At 44.4% G+C, this 18,635-nt stretch overlaps 1 protein-coding gene across 10 annotated transcripts in view; it reads right to left on the bottom strand.

The window, feature by feature from the left end:
• Window positions 1-17,929, bottom strand: part of SRCIN1 (SRC kinase signaling inhibitor 1) — a 942,827-nt gene extending 924,898 nt beyond the window's left edge. For 3 of the 10 annotated variants that reach the window (XM_077459382.1, XM_077459389.1, XM_077459385.1), the window contains exon 1: window positions 17,633-17,929. In XM_077459382.1, the coding sequence (XP_077315508.1) occupies window positions 17,633-17,654 (22 nt within the window). In that variant the 5' untranslated portion in view covers window positions 17,655-17,929. The remainder of the gene's footprint in view (window positions 1-17,632) is intronic. The other 7 variants (XM_077459386.1, XM_077459383.1, XM_077459388.1 and 4 more) reach the window with 5 other exon arrangements.
• Between the last annotated feature and the right edge of the window lie 706 nt (window positions 17,930-18,635).

Below are 18,635 nucleotides of genomic sequence, written 5' to 3'. Positions count from 1 at the left end.
GGCCTGGTCATGAAGGGGGGTAAACCGTCCGGAGCTGAAGTGGATAGTATAGACCTGTCACAAGGCTGGGCAAATCAAAGCTGTATACATAAAGAAACTGCTGCCACTCGGGGACACAGTAAGTATCCACTCCTTCCCAATTCCTCCAACTCCAAGCTTTGCCAAGCTGAAACGTCAGAAGATTAGGAAAACAAAGTTCACGAAGATAATATATCCAGACACTGCTGCCGCTAGGGGAATTGGTTCTGTAACCGGGCTCTTCTTCCTTCTATGACTCAGCAGCTGCCTAGCTGTCAATAAGTAACACATGCACACAGATGGAGCCCATGAGCAGAAATGATAACAAATATTTTATTGAAGAATGCCCAAAACATAACAATAAAAATTGCCTTGACGCGTTCCGCGATATGGTGGTTGATAATACAACATATACCGAGGAATCAAGGATGCACAAATTGAAAACGAACGGAAGATTGCAAAAGATAGTAGGACAAACCCCAAAAAAATCTTAAAATATATTAATAGTAAAAAGGTCAGGTCTGAGCATGTAGGCCCTTTACCATGTAATCTAGAGTGGGTGACTGGGGACAAAGAGAAGGCAAATTTACTAAATACTTTCTTCAGCCCTGTGTATACAAAGGAGCATGGGGGAGCTCATGTCCATAATGGGGGTGGTAGTGACACAGCCCCAAATGATCCACAATGGCTCAAAAGTGATACGGTCCAGAAATATTTACACGGAATAAAGGTGGATAAAGCTCCTGGACCAGATGGCATCCACCCACAGATCCTAAAAGAATTGAGCTCTGTCATTTCAAAGCCATTGTTTCAAAGTTTTAGGGACTCGTTAATGACTGGAATGGTACCACTGGATTGGCACCGGACTAAGGATGAGCTCAGGCGTGTTTGCATACGCCACGTGCAAAGCCCCGCCAGGAAGTCGGCGCAGCGCTGCGCTAATCACAGGTAGTGAGATATTGCCCCGATGTGCGGCTGCAGAGATCGGGCAATGTCTCACTGCCTGTGATTAGTGCAGAGCTGCACCGACTTTCTGGTGGGCTCTGCATGTGGACCATGGGAACACACCTGAGCTCATCCCTACACAGGACCAATGTGGTGCCCATATTTAAAAAGGGATCAAAGTCTTTACCAAGTAACTATAGACCTGTTAGTTTAAAGGGGTTGTAAAGGTAAATGTATTTTCAACTTAATGCATTCTATGCATTAAGGTGAAAAAACATCTGACAGTGCCTGCGCCCCCAGCCCCCCCCCGTTTTACTTACCTCACCCCTCGAAAGTCCCGCGCTCATCCCCGGGGGCGGGCCGTGTGATACAGCGAGCGGCTATAGCCGCCGGCTGCATCAGGGGAGCGCGCCCGCAGATGCTTCTTACCATGCGAGGAAGCTCGCATGAACGTGAGAAGCACCTGCGGGAGGAAGCAGAGACAGCCACCGAGGGACCTCAGAAGAGCAGGTTCGGGGCCACTCTGTGCAAAACGAGCTGCACAGTGGAGGTAAGTATAACATGTTTGTTATTTAAAAAAAAAAAAAAATTTCACTTTACAATCCCTTTAACTTCTATAATGGGGAAGATACTGGAAAGTTTAATAAAAGACCACATAGACGAGTTCTTGCTGGAAAAAAAATATTTTAAAATGGAGGTCCGCCCTCCGCTACAAAAATTAAAAGCCAGCAGCTACACATACTGCACCTGCTAGTCTTTAATAATAGGACACTTACCTGTCCTGGAGTCCAGCGAAGTTGGCAGCCCCAGCGATGACATCAAAGCCCACAGCCCAAATTCCCGGAAAGTGGTATCAGGATATCTGTGAAAGACAGGTATCCACTCACCCATCCCCCACTAAAGGTACGGAATGTGGCGCCGGAGGGGGGGAGCAGGAAAATGAGCGGAAGTTCCACTTTTGGGTGGAAATCCACTTTAAGCAAAAGACAGCATGGATTCATAAAAGACAGAAGTTGTCAAACAAACCTGATTTCTTTTTATGAGGTGGTAAGTAAAACCTTGGACAGAGGGGTGGCTATGGACGTGGTATACTTGGATTTTGCAAAAGCGCTCGATACAGTTCCCCACACATAACAATGTGTAAGGTAAAGTCTATAGGCAGATCAATTTGTAAATGGATAGAAAACTGGCTAAAAAAACTGAATTCAGAGAGTAGTGAGTGGTTAATGATTCTTACTCTGAATGGTCTAAGGTTATCAGTGTTGGGACCCTTACTTTTTAATATCTTTATAAATATAGGTTATGGGAATAAAGGTACCATTTCTGTCTTTGCAGATAAAGGTAATATTTCTGTCTTTGCAGATGACACCAAGCTATGCAGTGGAATAACGTCCTTACAGGATGTCACTAATTTACAAGCCAACCTCAATGCTCTGTCTAATTGGGCAACTAAGTGGCAAATGAGGTTTGATGTTGATAAATGTAAAGTTATGCCCTTGAGGGCTAAGAATATGCATCATACATACTAGGGGGAGTACAACTGGGGGGATCCATAGTGGAGAAGCTGGGAGCTCAATAATAGCATACAATGCCAAGCTGCAGTTTCCAAAGGGAGCAAAGTCCTTTCTTGTATTAAGAGAGGTATGGACTCCAGAGAGAGAGATATCATTTTGCCTCTGTACAAATCATTGGTAAGACCTCATCTGGAATATGCAGTTTTGTGCACCAGTTCTCAAAAGGATATCGGGGAACTGGAGAAAGTGCAGAGAAGGGCAACCAAACTGATAAGAGGCATGGAGGAGCTCAGCTATGAGGAAAGATTAGAGGAACTGATTTTTTTCACTCTTGAAAAGAGGAGATTAAGGGGGGATATGATCAACATGTACACATGTACACATACATAAGTGGTGCATATAGTGAACTTGGTGTTGAATTATTTACTTTAAGGTCATCACAGAGGATAAGGGGGCACTCTTTACGTCTAGAGGAAAAAAGGTTTTTATCTCCAAATACGGAAAGGTTTATTCACAATAAGAGCTGTGAAAATGACTTCATCCAGAGGTGGTTCTGGCCTGCCCAGTAGATTGCTTTAACTACTTGCCGACCGCTGTCAGCATATATACGTCGGCAGAATGGCACGGCTGGGCAAAGTAACATACCCGTACGTTACTTTTATATTACCGCCGTACGTGCTGCCGGCAGCCGTGGGACCCACGGACTTAATCGCTTCTGGGATACCCGCGATCCTGTCACGGAGCTGAAAAACAGCAGTGACATTACACTGATCGCCGCTCCCGATGACAGGGAGCAGACGATCAGTGTCCTGTCACTAGGCAGAACGGGGAGATGCTGTTTACATCGGCATCTCCCCGTTCTGCCTAGTGACAGGACACTGATCGTCTGCTCCCTGTCATCGGGAGCGGCGATCAGTGTAATGTCACTGCTAGCCCATCCCCCTACAGTTAGAAACACTCCCCCAGAACACACTTAACCCCTCTCCACCCCCTAGTGGTTAACCCCTTCACTGCCAGTGACATTTTTACAGTAATCAATGCAATTTTATAGCATTGATGGCTGTATTAATGCCAATGGTTCCAAAAATGTGTCAAAATTGTCCGATGTGTCTGCAATAATGCCGCAATAATGTCACAATAAAAATCACTGATTGCCGCCATTACTAGTAAAAAAAAGAAATATTAATAAAAAAAGCCATAAAACTATCCCCTATTTTATAGACAGCAGTACATCCTTTTCCAGTTATTTTGTCTGGGACATTATTGCTAATCCTCATCTACATTCGAGATTTTCAGAAAGATTTATATCAACCAGTTTTGCACTGGCCACTGGACTCTATACTGTACACTGTACATTATTGTTGTCTTTATTCATTTTGGCACACTTTATTATGTGCTTAAGCGCTACACATATGTTTGTTTAAAAAAAAGTAGAAGAATACGTATCGGCCTAAACTGAGGAAAAAAATGTTTTTTATATATTTTTTGGGGGATACTTATTATAGCAAAAAGTAAAAAATAATGCGTTTTTTTCAAAATTGTCACTCTTTTTTTGTTTATAGCGCAAAAATAAAAATCGCAGAGATGATCAAATACCACCAAAAGAAAGCTCTATTTGTTGGAAAAAAAGGATGTCAATTTTGTTTGGGAGCCACGTCGCATGACCGCGCAATTGTCAGTTAAAGCGACGCAGTGCCGAATCGCAAAAAGTGCTCTGGTCAGGAAGGGGGCTGAAGTAGTTAAAAAAGACCTGGAATCTTTCCTAAATGTACATAATATAACTGGGTACTGACATTTGTAGGTAAAGTTGAAGAGGAAAAATCAGATCTCGGGGGGGTCAGGAAGGAATTTTCTCCCCTGCTGTAGCAAAATTGATCAAGTCTGACACTGTACTGTCCTAATCTGCTACTTTGCTGCCTTGGGCTCGCCATACATTATACAATTTTCTTGTACAACATTTCCTTTAGATTTACCAAAACCATATATTAGGAGATCAAACCTAAACAGTTTCAATTTTTATGCAATCAGGCAGGCCCTTGCATTACATAGTTGAAGGTAAATCTTAAGAAAACTGAATAAGAAAATTGTATGGTGTATGGCCAGCTTTAGTCTGACACTATACTGATCTCAGCTATGCTTTGTATTGGAGCGAGGAGAGCTGCTGCCTGTGCCCAGGCTGTGTACAGTGCAGGGATGGGAGAAGGAGCTCTGCTGTGTGCCCTGTAAGCAGTGACCCCTGTCTTTTGCCTTTTCAAAAGTGACCTCTGTCCTCTGCCCTGCCAGCATTGACTCCTGTTGTCTGTCCTACTGACCCCTGTCCTCTGCCCTGCTAACCCCTGTACACTGCCCTACAAACTAATGGCCTGTATACATTGCCCTACAAACTGTTGACCCTAACCTCTGCCCTTCTAACCCCCTGTACACTGCTCTACTGACCACTCATTCTCTGCCCCCTGCCATTTTTTTACTGCACCCCCACATTAGACAGGCTAGATTCATCCCTGCTAACATGTCCCTTTAACAGAAGTCCATAAAACATTTATTTTCCATCAAATGGGGACTGTCACTCAATGATCAAAATTCAGCAGATCATTGCTGAACCGGACCAATGTCAGTCGGTGTATGGCCATCTTAGAATCAGAATGGGGAGGGTTAAATAGCCTCTTTTTTTATAAAGGACACAGGACAGCTCATAATTTCTGGCAAGATCAACAGGGCTGATTATAATATGGAGTTAAATTGGAACACAGTTTATTTATTTAGCTTTAAAGAGGAAGTAAACCCTGATGGGTTTACTTCCTCTTTTTTTCCCTGCAAAGGTAAAGCATAATGGACTACTATGCATCGCATAGTAGCTCATTATGTGTCACTTACCTGACACAGGAGCCAGCGAAGTCGCCGCTGTCACCTGTAGTCCGCCGCATCCATCTTGGTTGTGGCGTCTCTCGCAGCTCTGACGAATGACAGCGGAGAAGCCGCGATGACGTCACTCCCGCGCATGCGCACGGGAGTCGCGTCTCGGAGCTCCGACGCTGCCATTCGGCGGAGCCGCGATGACGTCACTCCCGCGCATGCGCACGGGAGTCGACAAATTAGGCAAATCCATTCTTGGACTTGCCGCATTTAGTGCGCCTGCGCGCCGCTGTCTACGGCGCATGCGCCGTAGACAGCGGTGCCCATTTTCGGGCAAATATCTCCTAAACCATATAGGTTTAGGAGATATTACTTGGACCTACAGGTAAGCCTTAATCTAGGCTTACCTGTAGGTCAAAGTTGTTTGGAAGGGTTTACTTCCATTTTAACTTGCAAGGTTACTTTACCTGACAACAATGGTGACTCATTTGATCTGCTAGGAATGAGCCAGAGTATTTAGAATGTAGTAAAATAACATTGCTACATTGTAAGGGCTCATATTGATGGGCCTTGTTTTTTCTGCATTTGAGGTGCATTTGGAAGGAATTTTAAATGCAGGTCAGAAAGTGGATGTAAACCCGATTCATGAAATTTGAGCTGGGCACATATAGCTGTAGTGTTTTCTTATCTCTCTAAAAAGCACTCTGTCCCTTAGCTGTCTCTTGCTCTGTAGCTCTGTTATCAGCATGATAATGCCTCACATATTCTCCAAGACAGGTGCCTGAAGTGTGTGTTGGGGGAGGTTGCTATAAATAGATTAGCACACTGCTAAACTATTCATAGGCAACCCCTGCCTGTGTGGGGAGGGGTGTGTGCCTTTCCTCCAATCAGCTGTCTCACAGTGTCTAGCAAAAATCCATACCTACAGGGGAATGAGGAAGTGAAAAATCTAAAAGGAAATGCACTTTCTATAAAGCTGAGGACAGCAGATATACATCTAAAACTTATGTAGGGAGATTTGTTTCATCTCTGTGTATGATCTGAGGCTATTCACTTCACTAGGGCAACACAGTGGTATAGTGGTTAGCACTCTCACCTAGCAGTAAAAAGGGTTGCTGGTTCAAATCCCCACCATGACGCTACCTGCCTGGAGTTTGCATGTTCTTCTGTGCCTGTGTGGGTTTCCTCCCACACTCCAAAGACATGTTGGTAGGTTCATTGGCTTCTGTCCAAAATCAGCCCTAGTATATGAATGGGGACCTTGGATTGTGGGCTCCTTGAGTGTAGGGACTGATGTGAGTGTGCAAGGGATAGGGACAATTGTAGACACTCACTCAGGTTGAACTAGTGTCTTTATTCAACCTTACTAACTATGTAACTATGTGCGGGTTTACATCCACATTAATGCATTAAGGTGACAAACCTTCTTTGCTGCAGGACCCCCCCTTTTTCTTACTTGAGCCCATTTGTTCCACCATTGTGCACAAGCCCATCGGCTCCAGCCACTGGCTCTCATCTCATTAGACAGATTGATAGCAGCAGGAGCCATTGGCTCCCACTGCTGTAAATCAAATCCAGTGACACGGGAGTGGAGGACAGGGCTGAGTCTTGCTGTTTGTGTCAATGTATGAAGCAGCAGGACTCGGGAGCACACCCGCACAAGTGCCCCCAGGGAAACCAGCTCCTCTTTTGATTCATCGCTATGCCTATCTGCTGCAGTGCTACTCTCTCTTCCTCTCCACACAGGACACAGAGGCAGCAGCAGTCAATAAAATCTTGTAAGGAGGGAGCAGGGGTTAGGACGGAGGAGACGGGCTGTGTGTGTTTGTGGATGCACACACCCCGGCTTGGAAGTGGCTTGCTATGAGGGCACTCAGGGAAGGGGAGGAGTAGACAGAGCTTGCTGAGGACCCCACAAGAGGAGGATCAGGGCTGGTAGGTATAACATCTTTATTATTTAAGAAAAATAATAATTATGCCTTTACAACATGTTTGAACTACAGGCAAAGCAGGTTAAATGCAGCCTTCTCAGTTGCATGCATTGGAATAGTAAAACCCAATGTTTAACTAGAACGCCCATTGATATGAACTCTTTTGCCGTGTACACATGACCAGACTTTGACGGTCCAGCGGACAATCCGAAGGACTTTGCAGCTTAGGTCCGCCGGACTTTCAAACGAATGGACTTGGCCACACACGATCACTCCAAATATCAGACCGATTCGAACGTGATGACGTAGAATAAAGAAGTTCATAGCCAGTAGCCAATAGCTGCCTTGGTTTTTGTCCGTCGGACTAGCACACAGACAAACGGATTGTCCACTAAAAGCCGAGTCCGGCGGACAAATTTGAATTCAGTCTTATTTCTAGGTCTGCCGGACTTTTGGGAAGAAAAAGTCAGCTGGAGCCCACACACGATCGAATTGTCTGACGGACTCTGGTCCGCCGGATTGTCTGTGTACGCAGCATTTGTCTTCTTGAAACTGCAGATGCTGTTTTGCTAGTCAATTTACATGGAAGCAGCATGATCTGCTTTTCTGATAATAAATAAAATGACAGCCAGCATTTGATAGGTAAATGTAGTCATGGAGCTGTGAGGGAGGAGGGTGGGCAGGGCATACCAGACACATCCAAAGTATTTGGATGAAGTATTTTTAGGCACGCATGGCATGGCAAAAGTCCAAGACTGCTACACTGCTGAGTTATAGGTCAACAAAAGTACAAAAATCTGGGACAAAAATATGTTCCTTTTTTTTTATTATTTTATTTATTCATATTTTTAATATTGCAACCTGTATCTGAACTGTGAAATGAACTGTTCCATTGAAGCTGGCTGTGTTCTGCAGACTTGAAACTTTCATTTTTGTCAATTTCTCATTGCTGCTAGAAATGCCCATTATTAACAAACAGACCATTGTCATACCATCTCCTGCAGGCAAAAGGACTACAGTAGGTGTGGCCATGACTACTGTACTTGTGCCTAGCGTCATCCAACTGGAAAGTGAGGTGATACATTTAAAGAGAGTTACACAGCTACCAAGCAGTGAACAGAATGTAAGTCGTTCGATGTGACCTGTAAATGAACTATTAATGATAGTTGGGTTGGGATTTAAGGGCTTGTTCACAAGTTTGGCAGTGACTGCAACTCCTCTGAAAAGCGATCCATGCTATGATCACTTTTCAGAGGTGTTGGACGGGTGGCGGTGAGGCAACATGTCACATCCCCACAGCCTCGTTTAACCCTGTAATTGCCATACTACTGTGTCCCCGCATTGCATGTGGTTGTGGGGCGGCCCACAGAGCTGCACCAGTTGTGTTTGGTGACATGCTGTTTCAATTTTCGGCACGAAACTCAGCATCGTGGCTGTGGCATACAGTATGTACAGCAGTAAACAGGTGTATGTTAGTGTTCATGCAGTCAGTCAAGGGGTGGTAAAACCGTGACTCAGCCAGCTGATTTTACTGCCCCTTGGCCACACGTGTGAGCAAGAGTTTTTTTTTCTTTTAAGAGTCATAGCTAAAGAAGTTTTACCACTGGTAGATTTACTTTTTGATTACAACATTGTCCAAAATGTATAGTTTTCATTATACATTTATAATGTATATTTAACCAGTTCTGGACTGCCTACCACACATATACTGTAGCAGGGTGGCCTGGCTGCGCGAAACAACGTTCCTGTTTGTTGTCCGCACTCCCTGGTCTGGGGCGCGTGCCGCTGGTGACCTGTTTCTGCTGTGATTGGACTCAGCAGAAGCTAGCGGTTGCAACGGCCGCTGGCCACCCGCGATCGTTCTCAGGAATGACAGAACGGTGGTCTGCCTGTAAATAAGGCAGACCGCCTTTCTGTCACAGACAAAGAGAGAGATCTGTGATTCCTAGTAATCAGGAACACAGAACTCTCTCTTTGTCCAGTGTCAGTATCCCCCAAACAGTTAGTAAACACACCAGGGAGCGCATTTTTTTAGCACTGTTCACTGTATTGGTATCACTGGTCCGCCAAAAAGTGTCACTTAGTGTTCAATTTGTCAACCGCAATGTCGCAGCCCCACTGAAAATCACTGATCGCCACCATTACTAAAAAGAGTCCCTAAATCTATCCCATAGTTTGTAGACGTCAAAACTCTTGCGATCAATATACACTAATTGGGATTTTATTTTTTACCAAAAACAACAGCAGAATACAATTTGGCCTAAGCTGATGAAGAAATTCAATTTACATATTTTTTTTAAATATGTTTTATAGCAGAAAGTAAAATATATTGTTTTTCTTCAAAATTGTCACTCTTTTTTTGTTTATAGTGCAAAAAATAAAAACCGCAGAGGTGATCAAATGCCACCAAAAGAAAGTTCTATTTGTGGGAAAAAAGGAAATACATTTTGTTTGAGTACAGCGTCGCACGAGCACGCAATTGTCAGTTAAAGTAACGCAGTGCTGTATCGCAAAAAATGGCCTGGTCATTAAGGGGGTAATCCTTCCGGAGCTGAAGTGGTTAAGATATGTTTTTGGTTTCTTGGAAGTACTGTATATCTTTCTGTACAACATTAATTTCTTTAATCAACCTTATTTTTTACATCTCAAATGAACAGCAAAAGAAGCCCAATAGCTCTGTTCACATCGCTGCGACTTGCCATGTGATTTGACAGTTCCAAATCGCATGACAAGTTACACCCTATTTCAGCCTATGAAACTGGTCAAATCAGTACTCTGACTTGCACCGATTTGGCAATTTCATGTGCGACTTGCATTGACATCTGTGCATGCAATCGTACTGTCCTGCGGCTGTGAATTGCGCTGAAGTAGCACGATTTCAAACCTGCATTCAGTATGAATGGGCTTTAGGGCTTCACACCATCTAATCACAAGCAGTGAGACATTTCCCCATCTCTGCAGCCATGCATTTGGACAATATCTCACTGCTTGTGATTAGCACTGTGCAGTGCTGACTTCCTGGCAGGCTCTGCACGTGCGGTTTGCAAACATGCCTGAGCTCATCCTTAGGCCCCTTTCACACTGGGGCGGTGCTGGCGTTGTTTAGCGCCACTTTACCATCGTTGGTTTTAACCCCCGCTAGCGGCTGAAAAAGGGTTAGAACCGCTTTGCCGGTGGTATAGCCGCGCTGCCCCATTGATTTCAATGGATAGGAGCGGTTTAGGAGCAGTGAATACACCAGGGCGTACCTAGAGCATTCGGCACCCGGGGCGACTCCTATATCTGGCACCCCCCCTCACTTTAAAATGTAAAAACACCGCACTGTGTCCCCTGCATACCTCTGCATCCCCCAATATCTCTTTGTCACTACTTTGTGACCCCCTCTCCACAACTGGATCCCTTTAAATTACACACCTCTGGACTCCTTTACATTACAGAACCGGTGAACCTCTGGACCCCTTTACATTACACAACCCCCAGCCCCTCTAGACCCCTTTACATTACACAACCCCCTGTACCTCTAGACCCCTTTACATTACACAACCCCCTGAACCTCAGGGCCCCTTTACATTACACAGCACCCTGCACCTCTAGACCCCTTTACATTACACAAGACCCTGCACCTCAGGACACCTTTACATTACAAAACCCTCTGCACCTCCTGGACCCCTTTACATTACACAGCACCCTGCACCTGTGGACCCCTTTACATTACACAACCCCCTGAACCTCAGGGCCCCTTTACATTACACAGCACCCTGCACCTCTGGACCCCTTTACATTACACAACCCCCTGCACCTGTGGACCCCTTTACATTACACAGCCCCCTGCACCTCTGGATTCCTTTACATTACACAACACTGTGCACCTCAGGACACCTTTACATCACAGCACCCTGCACCTCTGGACCCATTTACATTACACAACCCCCTGAACCTCAGGGCCCCTTTACATTACACGACACCCTGCACCTCAGGACACCTTTACATTACAAAACCCTCTGCACCTCCTGGACCCCTTTACATTACACAACCCCCTGCACTTCAGGACCCCTTTACATTACACAGCACCCTGAAGCCTTTGGGTTCACACTGGTGTCCTGGAGTTTGTCACAGTGCTGGGGTATATGCAGCTTTTCTGCATATAATCCTCATTTTTAGCTGCAGTCCCACAGACGTCTATTAGCTTGTGTAATTTTACTGTGTTTTCTGAAAGATTCAGTATAGAGGACATTCGGTGCACTTTCAGAAAATGGTGCAAAAATGTGTAACCTAATAGAAGTCTGTGGGACTGTAGTGAAAATTGAGGCAACTGAACCACAGCGCATCAGTGTGAACCCACTTGAGTCCTGGTTCACATATATGCCATGCAGGAATCGGCGAGATTCCAGTGCAGATGCCTGCATTGCATGTTGCTTGTTGGCTGTTCACGCTGCCCTTTGCAAGCTGCTACGGGTGTCAATGTAAAATTAATGACATCCCCAGATCGGTTTGCAAATCGCAGTGAGAACTGTGAAATGGTGCAGGAATCAGATTGCATAGGTGTGAACACCCATCCAATCCAATTCCAGTGCAGACCAAAAAAAGGGTCCCTCACCATTTTGGTGCAAATGCGATTTCAGCCGTACAGTTTGTATGGCTGAATTTGCATCGCACAGACATTGCATGTGATTTGCACAGCAATTCGGTGCGAATCACATGCAATGTCTATGAACACACTAGTGTAAACCCTGGTAAAGGAACATGATGGGAATATGATGGGGAACATGATGGAAAGACTCTGGAGGACAACAGATTAAAGAGGGGGAGTGGATGAGATTTGGGAGAGAGAGGGCAGAGTCTGGGCACAGGGACAGTGCTGATAACTTACTTGGATGTTCTTCCTCACACTGTTTAAATGTCCCCGCCCCCACATTCCTTTCAGACCCAGCACAGCTCAGCACACGGGCTGCAGGGAGCATGGATGGGACACGCAGGGGAGAGAGGGGGCAGAGCTAATGCAGACTCTTCCATCTCTGTGGAGGGGGGGGGGGGGGGGGGGCGAGGCGAGTTGTACTCACTCACTGGGCTGTTAGAATTTAACAGAGTGAGAGCATTGTGACAATGGGTCAGTCTGCCTCTCCCTGCTCAGCATGTCACATCGACTGCACTACCAAGCCTGTCCCACTCTCACTGTTTCATACAGGGGAGCCGCCTGACACCCCTCCCCCCCAATGTGTGGCACCTGGGGCAGACCGCACCCCCCGCCCCCTAGTTAGTACGCCACTGGCTAGCAGAACTTTTTTCACCATCCTGCTAGCACACAGCTCCAGTGTGAAAGCCCTCCGGCTTTCACACTGGAGTGAAAGGGGCTGTTTTTTTTTCAGGCGGTATTTTTAACGCTGTAGCGCCTGAAAACCGCCTCAGTGTGAAAGGGGCCTAAGTGATAATCCTCTAATTCTCTGTTTACTTCCTGGGGTCCTTCTTTGGGTGTCCACATCACTGCCTGCATGATGTAGATATGTCCTATTGGAAGTGACACTTGCAGCAGCCAGGTCCTCTCTCATAGACTCCAGAGTCAGGAGAACTCACAGGGACAGTGAGCAGACCAGTGCCCAGGAAGATAACATACAGGGAAAATGACCTGGTCCCCAGGATATTAGCTTTGCTCATAGAAGAAGCAGTGACTTACAGCGACCTAAGCTGGCCATACAAAAATCACTTTTTTTTGTTCAACCAGAGGGTTGAGCGAAAAAAATTCATGGTGGATGGAGGAATCACTCCCACTGTGCTATTGTGTTCTGTTGGCAGGGAGATTTCCCCACCGTCAGAATATAATGATTAACTGATCATTTGGGAAAAACCCAACAGGCTGGTTGTCCAGAACTCAATCGGTAGATCGACTTGTGTACAACTAGCCTGCCTATACATGGATCGAAATTCAACCAGCCCCTGCTGAGCCAGACAAATTTCAATTCATTTATGGCCATCTGTCCCTACACTGCAGGATGAATTAGGAAGGTGTGTCAGGAATCAAGTCTGAAGCGTAAGGTGATTGATGCACAATGCACTTCATTTGTGACTGGAGTTGGGCTTTCAAAAAAAATAAAAGTCCTTATCTCAAGTGCCCGCTAATACCTTTGAAGCCAAAAGCCCTCTCCCTTGTGCCCCATTTGAAAATTTCAATAGATTCTTGAATTTCCTGATGAAATACAATTTTTCTGTGCAATAAGCCTGGGTGCACACTACTCCGCACTGCTTCTCTCCCGCAGGCAGTTCACATTGCCCTCTGCGAGCCGCTGCGGGTGTCAATACAATGTTAATGACACCACCAGATTGGTTCACAGATCGCAGTGCGAACTGTGGATTCGGACAGGAATCGCATGTGACCAGCACAGCAAAGCAGGTGCGAATCACATGTCTGTGTTCACATATGTGTAAACACAAGCTAGAAGTGCTCTTACTGGCCACTCTCATTGGACTGGAGAAAGTCAACTGGTAGGCCTTAGTCCTTAGCTCAGCAAAATCAGGACCAAGCAAGAATGTGAAGCTAGTTTCAAGGAGGTACCTATAGGAGGGATTTATGGATAACAAAGTTAAAGGATAAGTTCACCTTTAGAACATGTTCCAGCCATTGATCTGCTGATTGCGGGTTCAATGCTTTGCAGATTCCATACAGGAAAAAAATAATAAATGCACTTTTTTTACCTGCAAAAAATGTGCATTTATTTTTATTTTTTTCAAAATGTGAACATATGCTTTAACTACTTAAGCCTCGGACCATTTTGCAGGCCACAGACCAGACCACTTTTTGTGATTCGGCACTCCGTCGCTTTAACTGACAATTGCGCGGTCTTGCAACGTGGCTCCCAAACAAAATTGACGTCCTTTTTTTCCCACAAATAGAGCTTTCTTTTGGCGGTATTTGATCACCCCTGCGGTTTTCATTTTTTGCGCTATAAACAAAAAAAGAGCGACAATTTTGAAAAAAAAAAAACACATTATTTAAAATTTTTCTATAAAACAAATATCCCCTAAAAATATATATAAAAACATTTTTTTTCCTTAGTTTCGGCTGATACGTATTCTTCTACATATTTTTGGTAAACAAAATCACAATAAGAGATTATTGATTGGTTTGTGCAAAAGGTATAGCGTTTACAAAATAGGGGATAGTTTTATGGCATTTTTATTAATATTTTTTTTTTACTAGTAATGGCGGTGATCAGCGATTTTTATCGTGACTGCGACATTATGGCGGACAAATTAGACATTTTTGACACATTTTTGGGACCATTGTCATTTTATACAGCAATCAGTGCTATATAAATGCACTGATTTCTGTGTAAATGTCACTGGCAGTGAAGGGGTTAACCACTAGATGCCAATGTAGGGGTTAAGTGTGTCCTAGAGGTGTGTTTCTAACTGTGGGGGGGCGTGGCTGTCTATAGCACGTCACACGGAGCAGAGATCAGTGACACTGTCACTAGGCTGAATGGGGAGATGCTTGTTTACTTTAGCATCTCCCCGTTTTTCCTCCCCATGAGGCGATCGTGGTTTTCCCTGTGGCAATCATGTCCGCAGTACCCGCGATCTGACTCAGGGAGGTTCCGACCGACGCGTGTGTGTGCCGCTGGCAGCACGCACGCGATGGCACAGCGGCAAATTTAAAGGGACGCACATGTATGGCCATTTGCCTGTTTATGCCATTCTGCCAACGTACATTGCGTGCGCCAGTCGGCATGTGGTTAAAGCTGAACTCTTGTGGTGTGGTCCCCAGCCAAATATGACTCTTGTGGTGTGGTCCCCAGCAATCAGTAGTGAGAGCATCAATTTGAAAAGGAAGCTTTAAGAACAGTAATCTTTTAATCTTTAGAAGTTTCATGCAACATGTCCCCAATATCTGACTGTCTCTGTCTCCAGTCCCCTACAGCAGGTATACGCAGCTGTTGCAGAACTGCAAGTCCCATGAGGCATAGCAAGACTCTGACAGCCACAAGCATGACACCCAGAGGCAGAGGCATGATGGGACTTGTAGTTTTGAAACAGCTGGAGGTCAGCTTATTGCATATCCCTGTCCCTTTTGGTCCATTTCAGGTCTGAATTCAGCCAAATTCAGGCTGAAAATCGGACTTGAAACTGTGAACCAGGATGCACAGGACCCCTGCTGTCCTGCTGTCCACGCTGCATCCAGTATGAACCAAGCCTAAGGCTTGTTTCCGACTTGCAGCACTGTTTACCACCCTCTGAAAAGATATCTGCAGTGGATTACTTTTCCGAGGGCAATATAGCAAAGGCTGGGAGATGTTCAGGAGGTGCTTTTGCTGCCTCCTGAACTCTTGTTTTTTTTTTTTTTTTTTTAATTGCCAGCCAACTATTTTAATTTGTGGGATCACACCGCAACTATAAGCCCAGCGATTCGCTTGCGTTTGCAGGGTGGCCTTATTTAACACAATGAGTGAGTTTGACAGTGCCTCCTGTCAAACTCTGCACTCCATTTAAAAATGGCAGTGTCCTGGGAAGCAAAGCATTGTGGCCGCGGCATCTGTACAGCCCTGTCCGGATGTATTGTTACAATTCGGGTGGGTGGAAGCAAGCAGTAGGACCTTGGCTTCCACAGTCTGTCTGTCTAAAAGAACCCCTCGTTGTCAGTCTATGATCATCTTCTGTTGCATTACATATGATAAATAATATATTCTGCCCTGAGATTTCAGGGGCCACATTTGAGGCCCCCCGTATCTTCTAAGTTGACAACCACTACTCTAGACAATTTTTCTAGCTGGTTTCTCAGCTATGTCCAGACTTGTCCCCTTATATAAAACAAAGTCGCAACTATAACAAATGTAAGACTTCTATTTAGATTCACTCAGAAAAAAATATAATGTCCTAATGTTTATGGAGTATATTATTATTATTATTACATTTATTATTATTTTTGCATGCAATATTTGGTTTGGAATATTTTTGAGTAACACCAGCAGTCTAAATAATACACTTAGAAATAAACAATCAGAATTTTACTGTTCCCTTCAGATGTCAGATATCACATCTTGACAATCACCAAAGAAGAAACCTATTTTGGGTATCGTGTATAAAGAAAGTCTGAATATGTCCGCAAATGTCACTGCTATGTACAGCAACCTTCTCTTTTTCTACTGTTCAATAATAAGAAAACTCCCAGCTAGGCTTGTGCTGGTTGCTAAGGGCCACAGATGCTTTCGGTTCAGACACATCTATATGTGAGGCCCTCCTTGATCCTATGTAAACTTAAAGAACGAATCACACAAACTTACCAGTATCAAAGATTAGGTCCCCATGCTGCTTTGCATAGGGAGTACATCTAAAATGAATGTGAATGTAATATTAAAAAAAATACTCCTATGTCTATTTTAATATGTTTCCTTTCAATAACAAAAAGGGTTACACATAAATAATGAATACAGGCATTAGTAACGGTCTTAGGAGCTCGCAGTCTATTTCAAGGTGACTCTCCGATATGGGTCATGAAGCTGACTAAATCAGACACAATGAAGTTGATTCCAGGGGGGGGGGGATATCAGCTCTGCAAGAAAATCTCTGGCAATCTTAATACCCTTTGTACACACCTCCAAAGCGTCTTTGTTTTTATCACTGAATATTCAAAAACCTTAAAACGGGTTAAAAATGCAGCTGATTTGCTCCATATCAACAGTGAAAGATCCCAGACCATTATTCACTTAATCTAACCACACATTAGAAAAAAACACATTAACATTGCAGGTGATTTCATCATGCAGTGATCAAGGAAGAGCGTCAGTGCAGCGAATTTGTGTCAATGAGGAGTATATAACAATAGTCATTTTAGGCATTTACAAAGCATATATAGAAGACACACTGCTGGGCGGTAGTCAATGGCCACAGCTTATTATGCTACCCTTCGGAGTCCTAATGGTTTGGGTTAATTAGGCATATTGGCATAACAATAGCATACACACACTCTGGCCACAAGCTTGCAGGCATATCTCTATAGCTTGCATTGACATACAACAATGTTGCCTGCATATGGTTTCTAGGGCAGAGAGCTTTCAAGTCCCAAGAGCCTTGGAAACCTTTCTTGTTCCTTATTCTGACAGATGCTTTTCCATTCTTGCCTCGGCTATGGTCTCCTTTGTAAAGGGAAAGACATCGTAACAGCAAACACATACTACCTTCCCCATATTATTTTGCTGAAAAGCATCCCTGCAAGCTTCTCAGTATCCCCATCTTCTGCAAATCTGTGCAGAGGTGAGCATCTGCAGCATCATCAGCTACCTCTTTCACTGCCAGCTCCCATCTGCTTAACACACAAGTAAAGAAATACCTGCTACTTAAGAATGGATGCACAATTTGTTTTTGGGGGGGGGGAAGACATGCCTTGAGAAGGTGTGTTGCCCATGTTGCTTCCTTCCTTTCAAGCTTCCTCTTAGCGAGTCGATCAGGCCCTGGCGAGCATTGAGGTGGGAGGTGTGTGAATGTGAGAGAGGGAGAAGGAGATGTAGAGAGGGTGTGCAAGTGTGTGATGATGTGCAGGGGAACAAAACAGGAAGAGCTCAGGCTCTCATGATACATTAATGGGCAGTGATCATTCTCCCTGTTCTCTTTCTCTTAAAGGATCCCCCATTCGTCAACAGGATAGGTGTCTGGGATTATGCTGGTGGATTATTATGCTAATCGGTGTTCTGGATATAGGGGTAGAAGGGGAGGGGCAAAAAAACACAGAGAAATTTAAATTGTCACTTGTGAACATAATTTAAACCCATCGTTTCATTGGGATTCCCTATAGGAACCTCCTACCACCTCCTTCCATCTTCATACAACAATAAACGCAAACTGGAAGTGAATATCCGTAAATGAACATCTATTGATCTAGGTGAATTTGCAGGCTTTTAACGCCTCAGATCAGATGGCTGCAAGCTTTGTTCCTGGTCACCAGAAAAAAAACTAAATCTGATGGGTATGGTGTCTGTGTTGTCAAAGCAACGTTGAAGGAGCACAGAAAAAAAGGAGTTCGATGATTTTGAGACAGCAACCATGTACTGATGTGGAAAATAAGGAGTTATGGCGCAGAGCCTATTATCTCTCTTTTGATTGTATATACAGTACATACCCTTTCTTTGTCCACGTCTTCCCTGATGTTTACTATTACTAACCATTTACATATTATTAAAAACACTTCTATGTCTATAAAGAGCAAGCTTAGTTCAGTATAAAATCCCTAAAGGTTTTTTTATATATATATATAATTGCTTTAATTGATATAAATTTTGTATCCAGACTTTATTGTGCCAAATACAGCCACCCTTTCGTCAGAGGTGTCGCGTAAATTTAGCTCTCCTGGGTAGTAGTTTTACCCAGGCCAATACCCTGTTTCCCTGAA

This window comes from Lithobates pipiens, unplaced genomic scaffold, assembly GCF_037356315.1.
Source record: "Lithobates pipiens isolate NorthernLeopardFrog02 unplaced genomic scaffold, aLitPip1_a1.2 Scaffold_28, whole genome shotgun sequence".
NCBI lineage: Eukaryota > Metazoa > Chordata > Amphibia > Anura > Ranidae > Lithobates > Lithobates pipiens.
Note: the sequence above shows the minus strand (reverse complement) of the source record. Positions and strands in the feature narration are given on the sequence as shown.